At 41.4% G+C, this 22,808-nt stretch overlaps 1 protein-coding gene across 1 annotated transcript in view; it reads left to right on the top strand.

Annotated features, from left to right (window-relative positions):
• Window positions 1–13,015: 13,015 nt before the first annotated feature.
• MSL2 (MSL complex subunit 2) overlaps window positions 13,016–22,808 on the top strand; it is a 36,791-nt gene continuing 26,998 nt past the window's right edge. Inside the window, exon 1 of the mRNA XM_049710100.1 lies at window positions 13,016–14,334. Coding sequence (XP_049566057.1) covers window positions 14,193–14,334 — 142 coding nt within the window. The 5' untranslated portion in view covers window positions 13,016–14,192. The remainder of the gene's footprint in view (window positions 14,335–22,808) is intronic.

The following is a 22,808-nucleotide window of genomic DNA, read 5'->3' on the forward strand; positions in this document are numbered from 1 at the left end:
CCTCAAAAAACTTATGGTCTGATAAGTGAGAGATGTAAATAGCTGATTTCAATTTAAGGTTATCTTAAATGTCAAACTGAAATAGGAGGAAATAATCCACTAGTGAAAAAGAGAATACACAGACATAGGAACACTCAGTGCAAAATCACGGAACAATGGAGAAAGAATGTTTTCAGAAGAAAGATGTAATGAATGATTAAAAAATTCTTTTCAGAGCAGTCAAGGAAAAGAAGGGTTAAGCTTTATTAAAGTAGGTTGATATTGTTGAATTGTACCTTTCCTTTGTTCCAGAAGTGGGACTGAGGGCCCATAGCTGAGGATAATGTAGCACAGGACCTCAAATGTTGCAGCCATTTTACTCAGGACTGAGGCAACCAAACCAGTCCTGCTACTACCAGACACCACCCCAACCTTCTCTCTCTTCCCAGTTCATAGGAAAAGAGAGAAGAAATAGGAGATCAGAGTCTAGTCTTGTGGTTGTGTGTTTATGGCAAGAGGCTTTTTGTTCCCCTCCCAGGGAAACATGCTTTTCCTCTATTCTCACCACCAGGTGAGATTGGAGTCAGGGTGTGTGGGAAAGGGAAGCTGATTTCCTGGTTGAATGTATTCTTGAGTAGGAGACGATGTAAGCAAAGGGAAAGGAACAGAAGAGAGATGTCAAATGGGCAATGGAGGTAGGCTATGGAGTAGTCTGAACTCCCACCATTTTTCATAGCAAGAATGAGTAATTCCTGTTAGATGGGCCCTGAGGAAAGTAGCCACGATTGAACCATTTTGGCTGTACCCCACTTCAGGAAGCTATCACCAGGCCAGGGGGTGCTGGCAGTAGGAGACTATGGGATAGAGCGCTGGGAGTGTGAACCAAAGAGGTCCTGGAAGTGGCAAACCCAGAGATATACTCCCATGAATATCTGGGCGCATGTGAGTGAACACCCAGAAGTAGTCCTAGAGAAATACAAACACATACCCAAGAGAGACCTTGAACTTGGATGCCTGCCACTCAGAACATCAGTTGCCAGTTAATGTTAGCCAGAGAAGCAGTGGCAACCGTCAGGGTAAGAACTTCGATCCTTCCCAGTTGGGCAGACCCTTAGCACCGCAACCATTAGCAGGGCCCAGGACAAGAGTATAAATGGCAGCTTACATACCATATATCTAAATATTTATAAGTTATAAATCAAACGAACAAAAAACTTTTAAATAAAATATGTTTCATTTTCCTACTTTGACAAATATATTTTCAAAACAGCATGGAAGGCCAGGTTACAATTTAGAAGTTTTGAAGTCCTTGGCATTTCACACCAGAATGTGGCAGCACAGGTAGAGTTGGTCTCCCAAATATGGCTCCTGGCCCACCTCCCTTCTCTTTTTACCTTGGATTTTCCTCATTCTTCAAGGTTCCTAACATGCTCACCTCAATCTAAACATCAAATCTCTATTACCAACTGCTGTCCCTTGGCCATTTCTTAGACTCTTGGGCAAATCTCCTTGGCTCTGTGGACCCCTCTACCTGACAGGAGGAGAGGTTTCCCCAGAGTTGCCCTTGCTAGTCTGGGTTTAAGGGTGCTACTGCCCTGTCGCTCTTTCTCTCCTATTTGTACCTACACACCAAGAGGAGCTAGATCTTGAAGAGTGAAGGGAGAGGAAGAGATAAGATTTTAAAACATTTTGAGATTATAGTTTGTGGCAGAAACTGCTAGTTGCCATCCAAAGTCTATTCTCTCCTTCTTCCCTGATAGTAGAACTTCCATTTTACTTGGCAAGTTCATGCACCTACTAAAAGGCTATTTCCAGACTCCCTTCCAACTGGGCATGGCAAAGTGACTAAGTTATGGCCAAAGAAACATAAGAGAAATGTTATGCAGGCTGCTTAAAATTGGAGACTGCTTAAAAGGCTCTGATTCAGATGGGAAGTGGGCCCTTTTGTTTTCCCTTCCTCCTTACTGTTTTCTGAAATGCTGAAGCTTCAGTAGCCATCTTGGACTATAAGATAATCTTGAAGGTAGATGTATTTGCATGGTAGGGTATAATGACAGAGCCTGAGTCTCGGATGACAGTGGAACTCCCATGTCAACTGTGCGTGGCCTACCTCTGGACTGTTTTTAAACATGAAAGAAATAAATTTCTATGTTGTTTAACCATAGTTATTTTAGGTTTTCTGTGATTTCAGTCAAACCTACTCTTGATTCAAAGTTTTAAACTAGACTGGACTTTATTAACCAGAAAATTATGGGCTCTACTTAAGATGCAATACAAGAACAAGAAAGGACAATTTAATATAGCATTGTTGAAAGTAGTGATTGGACAATACATAAGTCAAACAGTAGGGGCCCTCTGTGAATGGTGGGGGCATAAATCTGATTTCAAGAGATGAAAAAATTAATGGCTAATGAAAAAATTGAAATAAGTTTGAATTCTACCAAAAGTTTGACAGATTAAAGGAAGAGAGAGAAGATGAGGTCTGAAAGATGGTCTGAAAGAAGCATATGGCATAGCTAGATAGAACTGAGAAATATAGCAATGATGGATGGAGGGCTGAAGAAGTAAAACTTGGAAAAACCATGGAGCAAAGTCCTGGAGGAAGCCAGAAAGAGAAGGGAAGAATGAATGATGGGGAATTATGGAATATTTTGATGTAGAGAAGAAGGAGATCTTGATTTTCTCCTTAAAGTAGACGTAAGGTCCGCTGCTAAGAATTGGAAGGCAAGGAAGGATGGGAGTTCAAAGACATGAGAATGTGGAAAAGGTTTGGAACAGCCCCATACTGTGGCTAAGAAAGAGCTAGAACTTTCAAATAAGACTTCAATAGTAAAAGGAGCTACCATTTGTGATGCCTACTGTATGCTGGTTGTTATGCTAGTACTTACATACACCACCAGACTGAAGATGAAAAATCTTTCCAGTTTGCTGCTTATCTCTATAACTACTCCTTCTCAGTCTTTTTTTGTGGGATGCTCTTCTCTACTCTTTGTTTAAATATTGGTGGTCCTCAGGGTTTCATTCTTAGCCCTTTTCTCTTCTTATTTCCCCTGGGTAATCTTTATCTCTCCCATGATTGCTCTTGCCATCTGACTCCCAAGTCTATATCTACAACCCAGATCCTTCCCTCCTACACCCAGAGCACCAGATTCATTTATCCAACTGCCTATAGGACATTTAATTTGGAAGTTCCACAGCCACTTTAAACTGCATATGTCTAAAACCTGCATTCATCATTTCCCTCCAAACCCATTTTTCCTGCTGAGTTCCCTATTCTGAACTTATAGAATAATCTTAAGAGTAGAGACTGGGGAACCAGAGAGCCTGGGTTCAATTCTCACCTCACATTAACTGTGTGACCTTGAACAAATTACTGGACCTCTGTGCCTCAGCTTCCTCATATGTGAAATGGGGATGATAAAAATAATACTTCACAGGGTTGTTGAAAAGATTAATGAGTTAATATACTTAAACGACTTGGATCAGTGCCCGGCACATGGTAAGGCCATGTAAGTGTTTGTTATTATGGTTGGCAAAATAAGAGAACTTGGACATCATCTGTGACTGTTTCTCATTCTCACATTCCACCATTCACCAACTCCTATTGATTCAGTCTCCTAATATCTCTTATCCCTCACTGACACCACCTTAGCTTAATGCCCAAGATCAAGGGTCAGTAAATTTTTAAAGTAAGAGGCCAGCTAGGAACTTCCCTTGTGGCCCAGTGGGTAAGACTCCACGCTCCCAATGCAGGGGGCCCGGGTTCAATCCCTGGTCGGGAAACTAGATCCCACATGCATGCTGCAACTAAGAGTTCACATGCCGCAACTAAGTCCGCATGCTGCAACTAAAAGATCCTGTATGCTGCAATTAAGACCCAGTGCAGCCCCCCCTCCCCCCCAAAAAAGAGGCCAGCTAGTAAATATTTCAGGCTTTGCAGGTCACAACTACTCAAATCTCCTGTAGCAGTGCAAAAGATACTGTAGACAATTCATAAATGATTGAGTGTGGCTGTGTTCCAACAAGACTGTATTTATGGACACTGAAATTTGAATTTCATATAAATTTCATGTGTCATAAAATATTATTATTATTTTAAAAAATTTAAAAGAGTAAAAAAATTCTTAACTTGTAGGCCATACAAAAATAGGCCTTTGGCCTTCAGACTGTAATTGACGACCCCTGGGCAAGATCATCTTTTGGTGAAATACTGCAGTGGCTTCTTAATTGGTCTCTCAGCTTCTAATCTTGCACCTGCATCCAAAATCTATTTTCTATGATGTCCCATTACTCTTAGGATGACTCTTATAATGTCCATAAAATCCTTCATATCTCATAACTTTTCCTCTTATAATATATATGTTTTAGCCCTACTCAACTACATGAAATTTCCCAAATAGGAAAGCTTCTTCCTCTAAGCCTTACTACATTCTCTTCCTTCTGCCTAGAGACTCTTCCTGCCCTTCCCCTGCTTCTCCTACTTGTCCTTCAGGTCACATTTTATATATCACTTCCTCTATATTTTCCTGAGTTTTGATGTCTGGTTAGGTGTCCCTTCTCATGTTTTTACAGCACCATATTGAAATACTTGTCTCATTGTGTTATAACTGTATGTCCATTTCTGTCTTAGCTGGTAGACTGGAACTCCTTGAGACTGTTTTTTCACCTGTGTACCCATAGTGCCTGTGTTAGAAACACATTTGATGAATATATGACTCTCCATGGTAACCCTTCAAGGAAAGTATTTTTATCCCCATTCTACAGTTGAGAAAACTAAGGCTCAGAAAGCTTGAATATTTTCCCCAAATCTACATAGTAAGTATTGGAATAAAGATTTGTTCACACTAATTCCACTACTCCATGCTACCTCCCAAAGCTCAGGAATAACAAGAAGGACAACATGGTCCACAAAGTCTATTTTCTTCAACTTCAGGTTAGAAATATTTTTTTAAACCATTTTTTAAAGTTGAAATATAGTTAATTTACAACGTTGTGTTAGTTTCAGGTGTACAGCAAATATATATATATATATATATTAGGTTAGAAATCTTCATTCTTAGCTTGTAGTCTGTCTCTGAGTTGCAAATACCATGCTTTTCTAGTTTTATAGAGAAATAATTGACCCATATGACTGTATAAGTTTAAAGCATACAGCATGATGGTTTGATATACATATATTACAAAATGATTACAATAGGTTCAGCTATCATTCATCTTCTCATATGGATACAATGAGAAGAAAATAACAAAAAGAAAAAAGGAAATATTTTCTCCCTGTGATGAAAAATCTTGGGGTTTACTCTCTTAGTAACTTTCCTGTTTATCACATATCAGCGTTATAGTCATCATGTTGTACATTACATCCCTAGTACTTATTTATCTTATATCTGAAAGTTTGTACATTTTTTTTCTTTTTTGGCTGTATGCAGGCCTCTCACTGCTGTGGCCTCTCCCGTTGCGGAGCACAGGCTCCGGAAGCGCAGGCTCAGCGGCCATGGCTCATGGGCCCAGCCACTCCGCGGCATGTGGGATCTTCCCGGACCAGGGCACGAACCCGTGTCCGCTGCATTGGCAGGCGGACTCTCAACCACTGCGCCACCAGGGAAGCCCTGAAAGTTTGTACCTTTTGACCACCTTTCTCCAATACTTCCTTCCATCACCCATCGCCTCTAGTACCACAAGTCTGATCTCTTTTTCTGTGAGTTCGTTTGTTTTTATTTTCAGAAATTCCACATATAAATGAGATCATATAGTATTTGTCTCTCTCTGACTTATTTCACTTAGCACAATGCCTTCAGGGTTTAACCATGTTGTCACAAATGGTAGGATTTCCTTGTTTTTTTTTTAATGGCTGAATAATATTGCATCGTATACATAGGCCACAACTTCTTTATCCGTTTATCCATGGATGGACACTTAGGTTGTTTCCACGTCTTGGCTATTGTAATTAAAGCTGCAGTGAACATGTGGGTGCAGTTATCTTTTTGAGCTAGTGTTTTCATTTCCTTTGGATATATTCCCAGAAGTGGGATTGCTGGATCATATGGTAGTTCTAATTTTAATTTTTTGAGGATCCTCCATATTGTTTTCCACAGTGGCTGTACAAATTTAGAATTCTACCAACAGTGCATCAGGGTTTCCTTTTTTCCCCACATCCACACCAGCATTTGTTATCTCTCATCTTTTTGTTGATGGTCATTCTAACAGATGTGAGGTGATATCTCATTGTGGTTTCAATTTGCATTTCTCTGACTAGTGATGTTGAGCATCTTTTCATGTACCTCTTGGCTTTCTGTATATCTTCTTTGGAGAAATATCTATTCAGGTTCTTTGACCATTTTTGAATTGGATTTTTTTCTATTGTGCTATATGAGTTCTTTTTATATTTTGGATATTAACCCCTTATCAGATATATGGTTTGCAAATACTTTTTCCCATTCCACAGGTTGTCTTTTCACTTTATGATGGTTTTTTCTTCTGTGCAGAGCTTTTTAGTTTGATATAGTCCCACTTGTTTATTTATTTTTATTATTTTTAATATTTATTTATTTATTTATTTTTGGCTTAGTCGGGTCTTAGTTGTGTTAGGCGGAATCTTTCATTGCGGCACGCAGGCTCTTTGTTGCAGCGTGCGGGCTTCTCTCTATTTGTGGCACGTGGGCTCCAGAGCGCATGGGCTCCAGAGGGCATGGTCTCTGTAGCTGTGGCCCATGGGCTTAGTTGCCCTGTGGCATGTGGGATCTTAGTTCTCTGACCAGGGATCGAACCTGCGTCTCCTGCATTGGAGGGTGGATTCTTAACCACTGGATCACCAAGGAAGTCCTCCCACTTGTTTATTTTTGATTTTGTTGCATGTGACTTAAATGTCATATCCAAAAAATCATTGCTAAGACTCATGTCAAGGAGCTTTCTTCCTATGTTTTCTTCTAGGAGCTTCATGAGTTCTGGTCTTACATTTAAGTCTTTAATCCATTTTGAGTTAATTTTTTTTTAAAGGTTTACTTCCAGTGAGGATTTTACTTTTATTTTATTTTTTTAGATGTTGGGAGTAGGAGTTTATTAATTTATTTATTTTTGCTGTGTTGGGTCTTCGTTTCTGTGCAAGGGCTTTCTCTAGTTGTGGCAAGCGGGGGCCACTCTTCATTGCGGTACGCAGTGCTCTCACTATCGCAGCCTCTCTTGTTACGGAGCACAGGCTCCAGATGCACAGGCTCAGTAGCTGTGGCTCACGGGTCCAGTTGCTCTGCGGCATGTGGGATCTTCCCAGACCAGGACTCAAACCCGTGTCCCCTGCATTAGCAGGCAGACTCTCAACCACTGCGCCACCAGGGAAGGCCCATTTTGAGTTAATTTTTGTTAAGTGTTGTAAGATATGGGTTCAGTTTCATTCTTTCACATGTGAATATCCAGTTATCTCAGCACCATTTGTTGAAGAGACTTGTCTTTTCTCTACTGAGTATTCTTGGCTCCCTTGTCAAATATTAGTTGACCATATATGCTTAGGTTTATTTCTTGGCTCTCAATTCTGTTCCATTCATCTATTTGTCTGTTTTTATGCCAGTGCCATAGTGTTTTGATGACTATAGCTTTATAGTACAGCTTGAAATCAGGAAGTGTGATGCCTTCTGCTTTGTTCTTCTTCCTCAAGAGTTCTTTGGCTCATTGGGGTCTTTCGTGGTTCAAAGACCATTTTTTAAGCCTTTATTGTCCAGGAGTGTCTACTAAGATATCTTTACAGATCCTATTTTATCCAAGAGGTATACCCTTTTGGAAACCATTTTTGCAATCCCTTTTTCTGTCCCTAAGCAGTTCCTGCTCTCATTTCACATAGCAGTGATTCCAAACTCTCATCACTCTCTTGATGAACTTCACTACCTTCCCTAACAGTAAAATTTTGAACAGTCAAATTTAGGACTGAGACTCCTTTAGTCCTACCTTCTTGACTCAACTTGCTTGAGCAGAGAACTCTCTCAGTCATGTAGTGCTGAACCCTGTAGAGTAAGTTGGTGGCCCTGAGACTAGCAACCTTCAGGTAGTACCATAGGCCATATGGAACAGGTGGGAATTGTAAAGAGATACAAATTGTCCTAAGACAAATAGGGATCTTAGATAATGGCCACATAGACAGCCCCCAGGGACAAACAGGCTGTATTCCAAAAATTCAATTTTAAATTGACTGTTTGGAACGCAGAACACATTTTCTCTTAGAAACAATGCTGTGAATAATTGCAGTTATTTTCCCAGGAAAGTCTACACAAGCTTGTTTAACCCATAGTGTAACAGAAATATCTACTAAGATACTTCAGATTTGCATCAAGTGCATCCCTAAATCCTTACCACTCTGAATTATAAATTAGCTGTTTACATAGCTGCCACTGCAACTGGACTGTGAACTCTTTGAGGGCTGGAAACTGTTGAATTATTCATTTTTGTATTCTGAATGCCTGGCATATAACTGGCAATAAATGTTGGTTGCATAAATGAATGGACAAATTTAATAGGCATTTGAATAGCGTTGAAAGTGTCTTAAGGAATAAAAACAGTAACATTTAGTAGGTACCTTAGTATGTGTCTGGCACTCTGCTAGGCGGATGAACAACAAAGCAGCTGCTTTATCTGGGCTGGAGTTAGGGATGAAAAAGCTGAAGGCAATTTTAATATTTGAGATATAAAATAAATAGGTGCTAGACTTGCTTAATAAATGTTTTGGATGAAATGAATGGATATATGTATGGATTTAGAAAAGAATTCATTGAAAAAATATCAACAGGAATTGATAGGCAAAGGGATATGGTTCTTTTGAGGGGCACCTTTTGAGGAGGAGGTCGGAAAGAAGAGGATTGGTTTGGATTAGGTCCTCGTTTAAGTGCATCTGGTTTGCTGTTCCCCATAAAGAGGTATTTGCTCTGGCCAGTCTTCAAAGATTTGTTGGAAGTTAGATTAAGCTATTATCACTCTCCATAGATTGAGGTTAATTGGATTGATTTCTTTCCAGATGACAATAGATTAAGCACTTGTTAAAATTTGGTAGGGATGATGTCTTAGTGAGCCTGGGCAGCTATAACACAATACCATAAACTGAAACTGAGCCGCTTAGACAATAAATATTTATTTCTGCAATTCTGGATGCTGAAAGTGTGAGTCAAGGTGCCAGCATGATCACCTGGTGAGGGCCCTCTTTTGGGCTGAAGATGGTTGACTTCTTGTTGTATCCTTAGATGGCAGAGAGAGTGAGAGCTCTCTTGGGGTCCTTTTTATAACGGCACTAATCCCATTCTTAAGGGTTCTACCCACATGACCTAATTATCTCCCAAAGCCCCACCTTGTAATACTATCATATTGGAGGTTAAGATTTCTATATACATATAGGGACTTCCCTGGCGGTCCAGTGGTTAAGACTGTACTTCCACTGCAGGGGCACAGGTTCGATCCCTGGTCAGGGAACTAAGATCCCGTATGCCAAGGGACGCGGACAAAAAAAAAAGATTTCTACATATAAATTTGGGTTGGTGGGGACACAGACAACAGATGGTTATAATGGCAAAGGCACTGGAGTGGAGACCCTAGGTAGTGAGGGAGAATGCAACCAGGGAAGAGGGAACATTATTTCTAGGTAGATTTTGGTGTAGAAAGAAGAAGGAGGGGGCAGAGGAAGGAGAGTGAAAGAGGAAGAGAAAAGAAGGTAAACAACTATTTCACAATTTTGTAAAGGGCTTAACCCCTCAGAAAATCCCTTTGAGTTGCTGCCAGCCTGATCTTTGTTCTTTGAAAGTATAACTACAACTACTTCTGCATTTATTTTATTATCCCCAAAGTGCTAGAGTACAATCAATAAATACTTGTTGATTGATTATTCTGAGTGTTTCAAATCAATCCACACTTCTTGTTTTATTAAGGATCTTAGAATTGACGTTGATCTAGCTGATGTAAGAACCGTCTTTAAATTTGTAAGACATTTTATGTCTTTCCCCAAGGAGAAGCCAACATGTGTCCATGCCTATTATTCACCACACACTGTACTGGGGTGTTTACTTACATTATCGCGTTTCTAGTAATTCACCATTACTTTATTTTTTTAAATTTTTACTATTTTTTTAATCTTTTGGCCACGCTGTGGCATGTGGGATCTTAGTTCCCTGACCAGGGATCGAACCCGTGCCCCCTGCATTGGAAGCGTAGAGTCTTAACCACTGGACTGCCAGGGAAGTCCCTGTCATTATTTTAACAATTACCGAGTACCTGTTATATGTCAAACCCTGTGCTAGGCAATGACGATAAAAGGCAAAGAGGGAGAAGAGCAGAAAACAGTTATAGTATAATAGGGAGAAGACAGGGCTAAACCAACAACTGCCACTTAGTGTGATAAGTGCAATGATAGAGGTAAGCACATGGAAATCTTGGAAGACAGAAAGGGAAGCTTTAATTCAAAATGGGTAGGAAAGACGATAATAAGAAGGAAACAAGTATTTGTTGTTTCTCTGAAATGAAAATTCAACTGAGTGCCAAGAGAAGCCTAAGGAGCCATGACTAAATGTGATGTGCTATCCTGGATGGGATCCTGGATCAGGAAAAGGACATTAGGGAACAACTGAACAAATATGAATAAAATATGGATTTTAGTTAATAATAATGTATTCCTATTGGTTCATTAATTGTGACAAATGTACCACACTAAGGTAAGATGTTAGTAATAGGGGAAATTGGGTGACGAGAACTGTCTGTACTATCTGTGCAATAATTCTGTAATTTCAAACCTATTCTAAAATAAAAAGTTAAAAAATTTTTTTAAACTGGCATTTCATATTATTGTTAGATCTGGCAACTTTAACACTTTTACTTCTGAATAATAATTAAACACAAACTATGAAAAAAATTACCCTAGGTTGATAGTTTAAGGAATTTGAGTTATGTATGATTTCTCCTATTTGATCCAAGCACTTTTTTTATATAAACCGTTCTTTTGTTTTCTTTTTAGGCAAACCTCAAGTGAGCGAATAGTTACTAGACAGGGAGTATACTTCAGTGTGGAGAGGCTTTGCCTCTAAGTGCCATAGTCTATCACCTGTTGCAACCAATTTCAGAAGCTATAAAAGAACTGTCTCCTCTCTCTCTGTCTCTCTTTCACACACGAACCATCAATAGAATTAATCTTAATTTGATGTGCACATCTCAAGAGATTTTAAAAAGTTAGTTTATGAGAAAATCAGCAATGTTAAGGGCCTGCAAGTAATCACTTGCCTAGGGTGACTGCTAATTTATACTGTCTGAATGGAAACAGTGCTGATTATTTTACTCTCTGTGTTGGTCCTCTGGGGGAAGAACCACCTGTGTGTTGTAGAACTTAAGAGTCTGGAATAGAAATAGAACTGTATATTATAACAGTTTTATCTGAAAGTGAACTTAGAACTAAGATCTCTTATTAAAAAAAATGATGAGGCTTTTAAAAAAGAGTGAATTTTATAGACTGTCATTTTCTAGATAAATGACGACCAAATATATTTTGCACAGCTTTGTTCGTTTTACAAAACTAGGAAAATAATTATTTTTGCTTAATACATACTGATAATATGCTAGGACTTGTAAAGAAAATAAACCTATTCTCAAACGGTAATAAAAATTATATATCAGATTACATGGGTTGCCTTATCTTAACTCTTCATTTCTACTCTAAGTGGCAAGCCTCTAAAACTAACAGGTATTTGTGCCGCTGAAGATTTACATACGTCATAAATCTTACTTTGCAAACATGTGTAGAGCATTTACTATGGGCCAAAAATTATGCTGAAGAGCTCTGGTGTATCCAGAGATAATGATTCCTACGCTGTTTCTATTTTTTTAAAGAAGGTTTTGTCCTTTTGGAGGGGAGGGGAATCAGACGTTAATTTAGGCTTTGTTTATTTATATCTCAGTGTCCTTGGTCTCCTGCAAAAACACAAGGCCAAAACTTGTTTAAAAAAAAGATAATACTTTCAAGGATTTGGGTTCTAAAGCAGGACCATAGGTTCTTTAAGAGATCTGTTCACACAGAGGGGCTAGGTCTGTTAAAGGAGCTAAAATAGAGGTTCGTTTTGTTTTTAAATTGCACTCTGTTCTCGTGGAGAGCTCTGTGCAGTCCCGGCCGGTGCCCCTGGAAGGTCGGGCTGTCCGCGTCAGTCGGACTCCAAGGACCAGAGGCCGCAGAGCCCGCTCGGACGGGCGGGAGAGGCAGGTGGGTCCGGGCACCGCCGCTTCAGACGGCCTGCCCGGGCCTCAGAGGCCTCAGGCTGCCGTCGACGCGGGCCGCGGCCCCAACCAAAACCCTGAAGCTCGAACGCCCGCTGGGCGTACAGCCACGTCACTCGTCGCCTCCCTTCTGGGCTGGGCGAGTGTCGGGGCGACAGCGCCCATTCCGCGGCCGGGAAGCGCGGTTCCAGGAGAAAGGCCGCGAGGGCGGGGCTTCAGGCGGTGCGGGGCTTCCTCCTCACTTCGCGGTCAGCCAGGGCGAGGAAAGGCCGCGTTGCGCCAGCGCAGAGAGCCACATGGCGCGACCCAGCAGGGCCTCCGCGTTGGCGGACACCGAAGAAGCAGTGTGGTGCGAGAAGCCTACAGCTCACACTGGGGAAAGATGGGACAACTAACGAATGTTTCACCACAACCCACACGCCTAAGAGGGAATTTGAGAGCGCATGGGGGAGGGGCGGAAAGAGCAGGCGGCTCGCCGGGAGCATGCTCTGTACAGAGAGCCGTAAGTGGAGAGCCAGGCATGCGCAATGAGCTCAGGGTGGGTTGGCAGTGGGGAGGGGCTGGCGTGAGCGGGCTGATGTGTTTATCCGGTTTTCTGGGTGGGCGGTCAAAGCGCACGCGTAAGGGTGAAAGGCGGTGGAGCTGGGTAGTGGAGTGCGCATGCGCAGAGCGAGCCGGTAGCTCTGGGAGGGCGTGGAGGGGGCTCTTAGAGGAGAAGCAGGGGAAAAGGGAAGCGAAGGGAAAGCAAAGGGCGGGGGGGAGGGGTGAGAGTGTGGTCTGCGCATGCGTGCGAGCGCTAGCGACGACGGCGGCGGGGGAGTCTCGGGGATGACAGTGGCTTTGCCCGTTGGGGTAACGGTCGTCGTCGCCGGCAGGGTCTGAGGCGCCGCACAGCCCGCGGGATACATTAAGGCCGCAGCAGCCCGGGCCCTACCGAGCTAGAGTGGCGCGTGGAGTCGGGGTGAGGGCGGCGAGGCACGGGGGGAGGGGCCTGCGGCGGGGCCTTGCTGTGTGCGCTGGGCGGCGGCGGGGCCTGTCGGTGTGAGCGCTCGCCTCAGCCTCTGCCGCGGCCGGGTGGGCGCCGTGGGCGGCGGCGACCGTGGTGCTTGGCGGAGGAGGCGTCCGTGTGTGCCGCGCGGAGAAGATGGCCGGGCAGTGAGGGGGCGGCGCTTGCGCCTGGTGACCTCGGAGTAAGCGACTGAGGAGCTAGGGCCGCTGCCGCGGCCCGGCCGGGCCTGCTCCCCGCCCTCTCCCGCCGCCGCCGGCCAGCGCACTTCCTCCCCGGCCCTCCCCTCTCGGGCGGGGGCCTCTCCTGTCCGCTTCGCCACCTCAGGGAACTGCCGGGCTGTAATCGCCGGGGCGGAGAGCCAGGCGTGTCCGATATGGAGAGAGCGGCGGCGGCCTCCGCCAGCCGCAGCAGCCACGTTCGCCGCCGCCGCGGCTCGGTGCACTAGATCGAGGAATCCGACGACCTCACCGCAGTCCTTGCCGTCGCCGCTGCCTCCGCGCCGGGCGCTGTGATGGAGTAAAGGCCCTGCAGCCCGTGAGAAGCGTGCCCGCCCCTGGACCGGGCCGGGGCCTGCTCCCGCGACCGCCCAGCTCGACCACAGGAGGTGCCTTCGCGTCCCGAGATGCAGCTCGAACGCAGGCCGCCCGCCGAGCCGCGGGGCTAAACTGAGCGCCGAAGCCGCCGCGTTCTGCGCCCCGCGGCCGCTCGGGACAAACTCGAACGCTGGTTTCTCTCTCTCTTTTTTTTTTTTTCCCCCTTGGTCTGCAAATCTCAGGGACGGAGGAGGGGCGCCAAGGCCCCATGTGTGGGAGGACTGCTACGGCTCTACAAACTTGTACGGATTTTGGTTACAACTTTGGCCAGTGGTTCTCCCCCGATTTCCTCCGAATTGTTGCAAATTCGCCATTGTTTCCTGGCTGCTTACAAAGTTGGATCCGGAATTTCTCTTCAACCGAGAGCCAACAGTGTCGAAGTGTCTGCAATGAACCCCGTGAATGCTACTGCTCTCTACATTTCCGCGAGCCGCCTAGTGCTCAACTACGACCCCGGAGACCCCAAGGCGTTTACAGAGATTAACAGGCTCTTGCCTTACTTCCGACAGTCCCTCTCGTGCTGCGTTTGCGGTGAGACGCTTTTTATTGTTCCCCTTTCAGTGCTTGTTTTAAAAAAAACTCAGGGCGATGGTAGCAGAAACGGTTTGACGGAGGGGTAGTTTGTATTAAACTTTTATTATTTGTGCGGTTGTTTGCGGTCTTTAGTTTTGAAACTCGGCAGAGGACTTTTTTCCGGCATTTCAGAAAGACAGAGCCCTTCCAAACCGCTCTGTACAGCGGCCTCGTTCAAAACTGTTAAATTCGCCTTGGGTCATTTCTGGTGTTTTTTTTTTTTAAAGAGGTGAAATATGCATCTGTGTTGCTGTCCCTCTTCTTCTTTTTTTTTTTTTAAAGCTTTTGATACCAAAGCTGACTTAATACCTACCTTGTTTAAACGTGGTTAAACCTGGTTAAAACACCTACATGTGGCGTGTTTGCATTTCCCCAAACGTGTTGTGTGTGGGTGGTGGTATAGCCGGTGAAGTCGCTGCAGAACTTTTTCCCCCGGGTTCTTCTAATGCTTTGACAGTTTGACGATAAACAGTGAGCCAGGGCAGACTGATGGTTCAGTGTATTTTAGCTGGTGGGATTTTTTACAGGATTACGTTTTTTGGTGGTTTTACTATATTGTGGCCTGGTAGAGGGTTATTTTCGGTGTTTTTGTTCAAGAGGTATTACTTTGTGCTGGGCAGGATATTTTCAAGTTATTTTTGAGAGATGAAGATATGCTAAATTGTCTAATAAATCCATGTCTCAAAAGTGATAATAATTTGTGATTATTATCTCAGTGATTAATTGTATGCGTATAATAATTTATTTTTGAAAAAACTTAGACTGAAAACATTAACATAAAGGAAAGGGTAACTGGCAAAACCAAAACAGTAATACTCCACTTCATATTCTTACTTCGCCAAAACTTTTGAGGTTTTGTTGGTCCACTTACTTGTTTAGTCAGAATTTGAGAAATTCAGGCATTTCAGCTTTATCTTAAGAGAAATTTTGCGACTGTAGTGGCTGAAGGGAGAAATGGTATTCATTTGAGATTCATTCAGCATTTTCCGTATAGCTTTGGGGCAAAGCCCTGAGGGGTACAGAAGAGGTGAAGAGTGTTTTTTTTGCACATCGTGTTCTTAATCTCATAAACATTTAAGTAACTCTTACAAGCGATTAAGTGCTACACTGACTGGTAACTGACACTTAACACCTTTATAGAGAAGCAGTTGCCCTGGTAAATCACTTAATTGCCCTGGGCCTCAGTTTCTTAACGTGTAAAATGAGAGCTTTGGGCTAGATTCAAAGCTTCTTTTCCGCTTACATTTTACAAATATAGTATAAGAATTTGCTTAGTTTCAGCGAACTCTGCCACCCCACTCTCACTTTTTTTTTTTAATGGAGTGCTTTTTTTTTTAATGTCTTCATAGCTTTTGATAGTTTGTGGAATGAGGAGATGGGGCTACTATAACTTCTTTCAATACAAACCTTTCTTTTGGTGGGGGAATTGCTACTGTGGTGATGTAGAGGGCATAGACCAGCCCATCCTGGCCTGCTAGAACTGCAGTAGAGAGTGATGTCAGTATCCAGGTAACACTTGAAGATCTGGTAGGTCTGCTTTTTACATGGTGGATGGGACTTAGCTCTCAAAGAGGGAAATGGTAGTTTTGCAGATGCTTGGAATTTTAAGTTATCAGTAGCTTCAGGACAGTTGTGGTCTAATTGAACATTTTCCAAGAATCTAACCTGCATTTTAAAAACTGGTATTAAAGATAAAGCTACATTAGAAAGTCCAACTGTAGCTTTTTTTTTTTTTAAATCAGTCTTGACAACTCAAAGGAATTTTTGTGACATTGGGGCTTTTAATTATTCCTTCTTGTTCAAGCTTCTCTTCCCCACCATCCTATGCAAAAGATTTATGGGTTCTACTTCTCCCTTATAATTGAGTAGCTGGCATAAAATTTCAGCAATATGGATGTAGGTTCAGTTTTTTCCCCTCATCTCTTTGGACATAAGTCTGTGGTTATGAAGAGATGGGGGAAAAAACCCAGTTATTTGAATTCAGATCCAACAGTTTTCATCTTTGTGTCAGATACTGTCCTGGACTCTTTTTCCTAGCTGGAAAGCATAAACTCCTTTCAGTTAATAGGGCATGTGCAGTCTTATTTCATTAGGATAATAGATATGTAAAAGTTAAATTTTAATCCTATCTTGGCGCTGTAAATAGGGAGTTTGTTTCAACAGGTCCTCCAGTGTCTGACCCAAACCTCCCCTTTCAGCTTTGTATTTAACTGCCCTCTTAATTTCTAATAATTTCTCAGCTTCAGTCAGTTTGATATTTTTGTCTTTTTGAACATACATGCCTTATGTCTTCCTTCTCTTTTCCCCACCTTTGCTCTTTGAAGTTCCTTCTGCCTAAAATATATTCTTTCTGTGTATGGGCTAACTCATCAACTCCCTCCCTCCCTCAGTGAATTCTTTGTTCTGTCACAGGTGCTTTTAACTCTTTCAAATTATTCTATCTTAGGGAAAATACTATTTTTTCGTACATTTCTGTGTTCCTTCTGCCTCATTCTCTCCTGTTCAGTGAATAGCATGTAGGTGTTTATGACAGACTCAGTTAGGTACAAATCTTAACTTTTCTACTTTCTGTCTAGGCAAGTTACTTTAACTTTTTGCCTAAATTTCTTGTATCCACAAAAGGGGATAATATCTTCTTTAAGTTTGTTTTTCCAAATTTCTGTTTTATGTGAGTTTATTTTTAAGTGGGAAAAACCTTTTGAACCCATGAGAACAAGTCTGTGGACTTTGTGCCACCCTTGCGCAGAGATGGAGAAAGGTAGGGGGAAGTGAGAGAAGAGATTGAACTGTCCGGTCAAATATTGTCAAACCTAGATTATTCACTGGAACTACAGGTTTTGTTATCATTGTTCTTTGAAATGTTAATTAGCTGATTATCACTGCTTGTTTTTCAGTTGCTTTGTATGTTTAAACTTTCTGAAGTTTCTGGTGAATGGGATAGCAATGCTCCAGAGAGTTATTGTACTTTCTAGGCCACAGAAACAGTGACCAAGACAGTATTACTGTGGGTACTATTTCTTTGTCAGTTCTTTCCCCTTGTTCTTAACGTTGGACTTGCTTTATTTTTATCACGAAGTATGTAGAATGAATTTTCTTTTGATGGCATGAAACTCAATAAATTCTGCCCTAGGGATTTTAAGTTTTTTATTAAGCTTTTATATCCTCAAATGACATAACAAGTTTGATATGTAGAATCAAATACTGTTAGAACTGGAAGGACATGTTAAGTGGAAAAATAGTATTCTCTGAGATATTTGGAGTCCTGTAAATTAATCATGGTCAAATCTCAGGGACATGAATATTTCCCTGATTTTTTTTTTTCTTTCTTTTTTTTTGTGGTACGCGGGCCTCTCACTGTTGTGGTCTCTCCCGTTGCGGAGCACAGGCTCCGGACACGCAGGCTCGGCGGCCATGGCTCACGGGCCCAGCCGCTCCGCGGCATGTGGGATCTTCCCGGACCGGGGCACTAACCTGTGTCCCCTGCATCGGCAGGCGGACTCTCAACCACTGCGCCACCAGGGAAGCCCCTCCCTGATGTTTTAAATTCTAGAAACAAAGTGGTTTTGGCTTTTACTGAAGAGTTGTGGAACTTTTGGATATCCAGTTTCTTATTTATAAAATAGGAAAGAGCTGGAGAATAGTGTTTCCCACTGACCTAAGCTGACCAAGTTTTTGTTTTGAATGTTAAGGACTTAAAAAAGCAAATCCTGACATCTTTTCTTACTACTGCTACTCTCACATTCCACTACAAGGTACGTGGTTCCCTGAGGGTGAGAGTCTTGCTGGTCTTGTTCACTGTTGTAGCCCTGCACTTGACAGTTCCTGGCTGAACAAGCATTGTTGAATGGACGAAGCTGCCGATAAAAAGAGCAAGGTTCCAAGTAGGAAGGATGTGCTCTCAGAATAAAGTATATGCCTTAAAATTAAATAGATTTAGCTTTATGAAAGACTACTTTCATTTTCCTTATTTTTCTCATTTTGGCATTGTTTGTGGGCCCACTTTGGAATTAGTGCAGTAGATTATCTCAAGAATCTCTTCCAGTTCTGGAGTTCTGATTCTTTTAGCAGAAATACTTTGTTTTTGACTGAGCAAACAATTTATAAATAGCAAGAATCTTCTAAAATGAAATTTGAACATTTAGCGTGATTTATTTTAAACCACATACCTTTTAGAGGCTAAATTAAAAGGCCATTTGTTTAATCGTACGTTAAGCGTTATACTAATGTTTTACATTTATATTCTTCTCAAGTGTGAGTTCATTTGATACTTAAGATTTTATTTTTCTTGTACTTAAAATCACTATAATTAAATTTTTTATTGTAGTAAGCATATAATGTAAAATTTATCATCTTAACCATTTTTAAGTGTACAGTTCAGTAGTGTTGAGTATATTTACATTATTGTGAAACAGGTTTCCAGAACTTTTTTTTTTTTTTTTTTTTGCGGTACGCGGGCCTCTCACTGTTGTGCCTTCTCCTGTTGCGGAGCGCAGGCTCGGGACACGCAGGCTCAGTGGCCATGGCTCACGGGCACAGCCGCTCCGCGGCATGTGGGATCCTCCTAGACCGAGGCACGAACCCGTGTCCCCTGTATCGGCAGGCGGGCTCTCAACCACTGCGCCACCAGGGAAGCCCCTCCAGAACTTTTTGATCTTGTAAATCTGAAACTCTGTACCCAACAAGCAACCACCATTTTCTTCCTTCCCCCCAACCCCTTGTAACCACCATTCTGTTTTCTGCCTCTATGAATTTGACTATTGTAGATTCCTCATATAAGTAGAATCATGCAATACTTGTCTTTGTTGACTAGCTTATTTCAGCATAATGTTTTAAAGGTTCATCCGTGTTGTAGAATGAGACAGGATTTCTTTCCTATTTAAGGCTGAATAATATTCTATTGTATGTATACACTATGCTTAGTTTATTCATTCATCCAACGTTGGACATTTGAGTTGCTTCCACCTCTTGGCTGTTGTGAATAGTGTTAAGAACATGGGTGTGTAAACACTCTTTGAGACCCTGCTTTCAGTTCTTTTGAATATATACCCAGAAGTAGGATTGCAGGACTGTGTGGTATTTCTATTTTTATTGTTTGAGGAACTCCATACTGTTTTCCATAGTGGTTGCACCGTTTTACAATCCTACCAGCAGAACAAGGTTTCCAGTTAGTTTTTCCATATCTTTGCCAACACTTGTGTTTCCTCTTTTGGTTTTTGTTATTGGGGTGTGTGTGTGTTTGTTTGTTTTTTGGATAGTAGCCATCCTAATGGGTGTGAGATGATATCTCATTGTGGTTTTGATTTTAATTTCTCTAATGATTAGTGATGTTGGTGATCTTTGCATATGCTTTTTTTTTTTTTACATCTTTATTGGAGTATAATTGCTTTACAATGGTGTGTTATAACATTTTGAATTACGGTTTTCTCAGGGTGTATGCCCAGTAGTGGGATTGCTGGGTCATATAGTAGTTCTATTTGTAGTTTTTTAAGGAACCTCCATACTGTTCTCCATAGTGACTGTACCAATTCACATTCCCACCAACAGTGCAAGAGTGTTCCCTTTTCTCCACACCCTCTCCAGCATTTATTGTTTCTAGATTTTTTGATGATGGCCATTCTGACTGGTGTGAGGTGATATACCTCATTGTAGTTTTGATTTGCATTTCTCTATTGATTAATGATGTTGAGCATTCTTTCATGTGTTTGTTAGCAATCTGTATATCTTCTTTGGAGAAATGTCTATTTAGGTCTTCTGCCCATTTTTGGATTGGGTTGTTTGTTTTTTTGTTATTGAGCTGCATGAGCTGCTTGTAAATTTTGGAGATTAATCCTTTGTCAGTTGCTTCATTTGCAAATATTTTCTCCCATTCTGAGGATTGTCTATTGGTCTTGTTTATGGTTTCCTTTGCTGTGCAAAAGCTTTGAAGTTTCATTAGGTCCCATTTGTTTATTTTTGTTTTTATTTCCATTTCTCTAGGAGGTGGGTCAAAAAGGATCTTGCTATGATTTATGTCATAGAGTGTTCTGCCTATGTTTTCCTCTAAGAGTTTGATAGTTTCTGGCCTTACATTTAGGTCTTTAATCCATTTTGAGCTTATTTTTGTGTATGGTGTTAGGAAGTGATCTAATCTCATACTTCTACATGTATCTGTCCAGTTTTCCCAGCACCACTTATTGAACAGGCTGTCCTTTCTCCACTGTACATTCCTGCCTCCTTTATCAAAGATAAGGTGACCATATGTGCATGGGTTTATCTCTGGGCTTTCTATCCGTTGATCTATCTTTCTGTTTTTGTGCCAGTACCATACTGTCTTGATTACTGTAGCTTTGTAGTATAGTCTGAAGTCAGGGAGGCTGATTCCTCCAGCTCCGTTATTCGTTCTCAAGATTGCTTTGGCTATTCGGGGTCTTCTGTGTTTCCATACAAATTGTGAAATTTTTTGTTCTAGTTCTGTGAAAAATGCCAGTGGTAGTTTGATAGGGATTGTGTTGAATCTGTAGATTGCTTTGGGTAGTAGAGTCATTTTCACAATGTTGATTCTTCCAATCCAAGAACATGGTATATCTCTCCATCTATTTGTATCATCCTTAATTTCTTTCATCAGTGTCTTATAATTTTCTGCATACAGGTCTTTTGTCTCCTTAGGTAGGTTTATTCCTAGATATTTTATTCTTTTTGTTGCAGTGGTAAATGGGAGTGTTTTCTTGATTTCACTTTCAGATTTTCATCATTAAAGTTTAGGAATGCCAGAGATTTCTGTGCATTAGTTTTGTATCCTGCTACTTTACCAAATTCATTGATTAGCTCTAGTAGTTTTCTGGTAGCATCTTTAGGATTCTCTGTATAGAGTATCATGTCATCTGCAAACAGTGACAGCTTTACTTCTTTTCTGATTTGGATTCCTTTTATTTCCTTTTCTTGTCTGATTGCTGTGGCTAAAACTTCCAAAACTATGTTGAATAAGAGTGGTGAGAGTGGGCAACCTTGTCTTGTTCCTGATCTTAGTGGAAATGCTTTCAGTTTTTCACCATTGAGGACGATGTTGGCTGTGGGTTTGTCATATATGGCCTTCATTATGTTGAGGAAAGTTCCTTCTATGCCTACTTTCTGTAGGGTTTTTATCATAAATGGGTGTTGAATTTTGTCGAAAGCTTTCTCTGCATCTATTGAGATGACCATGTGGTTTTTCTTCTTCAGTTTGTTAATATGGTGTATCACATTGATTGATTTGCATATATTGAAGAATCCTTGCATTCCTGGAATAAACCCCACTTGACCATGGTGTATGATCCTTTTAATGCGCTGTTGGATTCTGTTTGCTAGTATTTTGTTGAGGATTTTTGCATCTCTGTTCATCAGTGCTATTGGCCTGTAGTTTTCTTTCTTTGTGACATCCTTGTCTGATTTTGGTATCAGGGTGATGGTGGCCTCGTAGAATGAGTTTGGGAGTGTTCCTCCCTCTGCTGTATTTTGGAAGAATTTGAGAAGGATAGGTGTTAGCTCTTCTCTAAATGTTTGATAGAATTTGCCTGTGAAGCCATCTGGTCCTGGGCTTTTTGTTTGTTGGAAGATTTTTAATCACAGTTTCCATTTCAGTGCTTGTGATTTGTCTGTTCATATTTTCTATTTCTTCCTGATTCAGTCTTGGCAGGTTGTGCATTTCTAAGAATTTGTCCATTTCTTCTAGGTTGTCCATTTTATTGGCATGGAGTTGCTTGTAGTAATCTCTCATGATCTTTTGTATTTCTGCAGTGTCAGTTGTTACTTCTCTTTTTTCATTTCTAATTCTATTGATTTGAGTCTTCTCCCTTTTTTTCTTGGTGAGTCTGGCTAATGGTTTATCAATTTTGTATATCTTCTCAAAGAACCAGCTTCTAATTTTATTGACCTTTGCTATCGTTTCCTTCATTTCTTTTTCATTTATTTCTCATCTGATCTTTATGATTTCTTTCCTTCTGCTAACTTTGGGGTTTTTTTGTTCTTCTCTCTCTAATTGCTTTAGATGCAAGGTTAGGTGGTTTATTCGAGATGTTTCCTGTTTCTTAAAGTAGGATTGTATTGCTGTAAACTTCCCTCTTAGAACTGCTTTTGCTGCATCCCATAGGTTCTGGGTCGTCGTGTCTCCATTGTCATTTGTTTCTAGGTATTTTTTGATTTTCTCTTTGATTTCTTCAGTGATCACTTCGTTATTAAGTAATGTATTGTTTAGCTTCCATGTGTTTGTATTTATGACAGATCTTTTCCTGTAATTGATATCTAGTCTCATAGTGTTGTGGTCGGAAAAGATACTTGATACAATTTCAATTTTCTTAAATTTACCAAGGCTTGATTTGTGACCAAAGATATGATCTATCCTGGAGAATGTTCCATGAGCACTTGAGAAAACTGTGTATTCTGTTGTTTTTGGATGGAATGTCCTATAAATATCAAGT

This window comes from Orcinus orca, chromosome 5 (assembly GCF_937001465.1).
Source record: "Orcinus orca chromosome 5, mOrcOrc1.1, whole genome shotgun sequence".
Lineage (NCBI taxonomy): Eukaryota > Metazoa > Chordata > Mammalia > Artiodactyla > Delphinidae > Orcinus > Orcinus orca.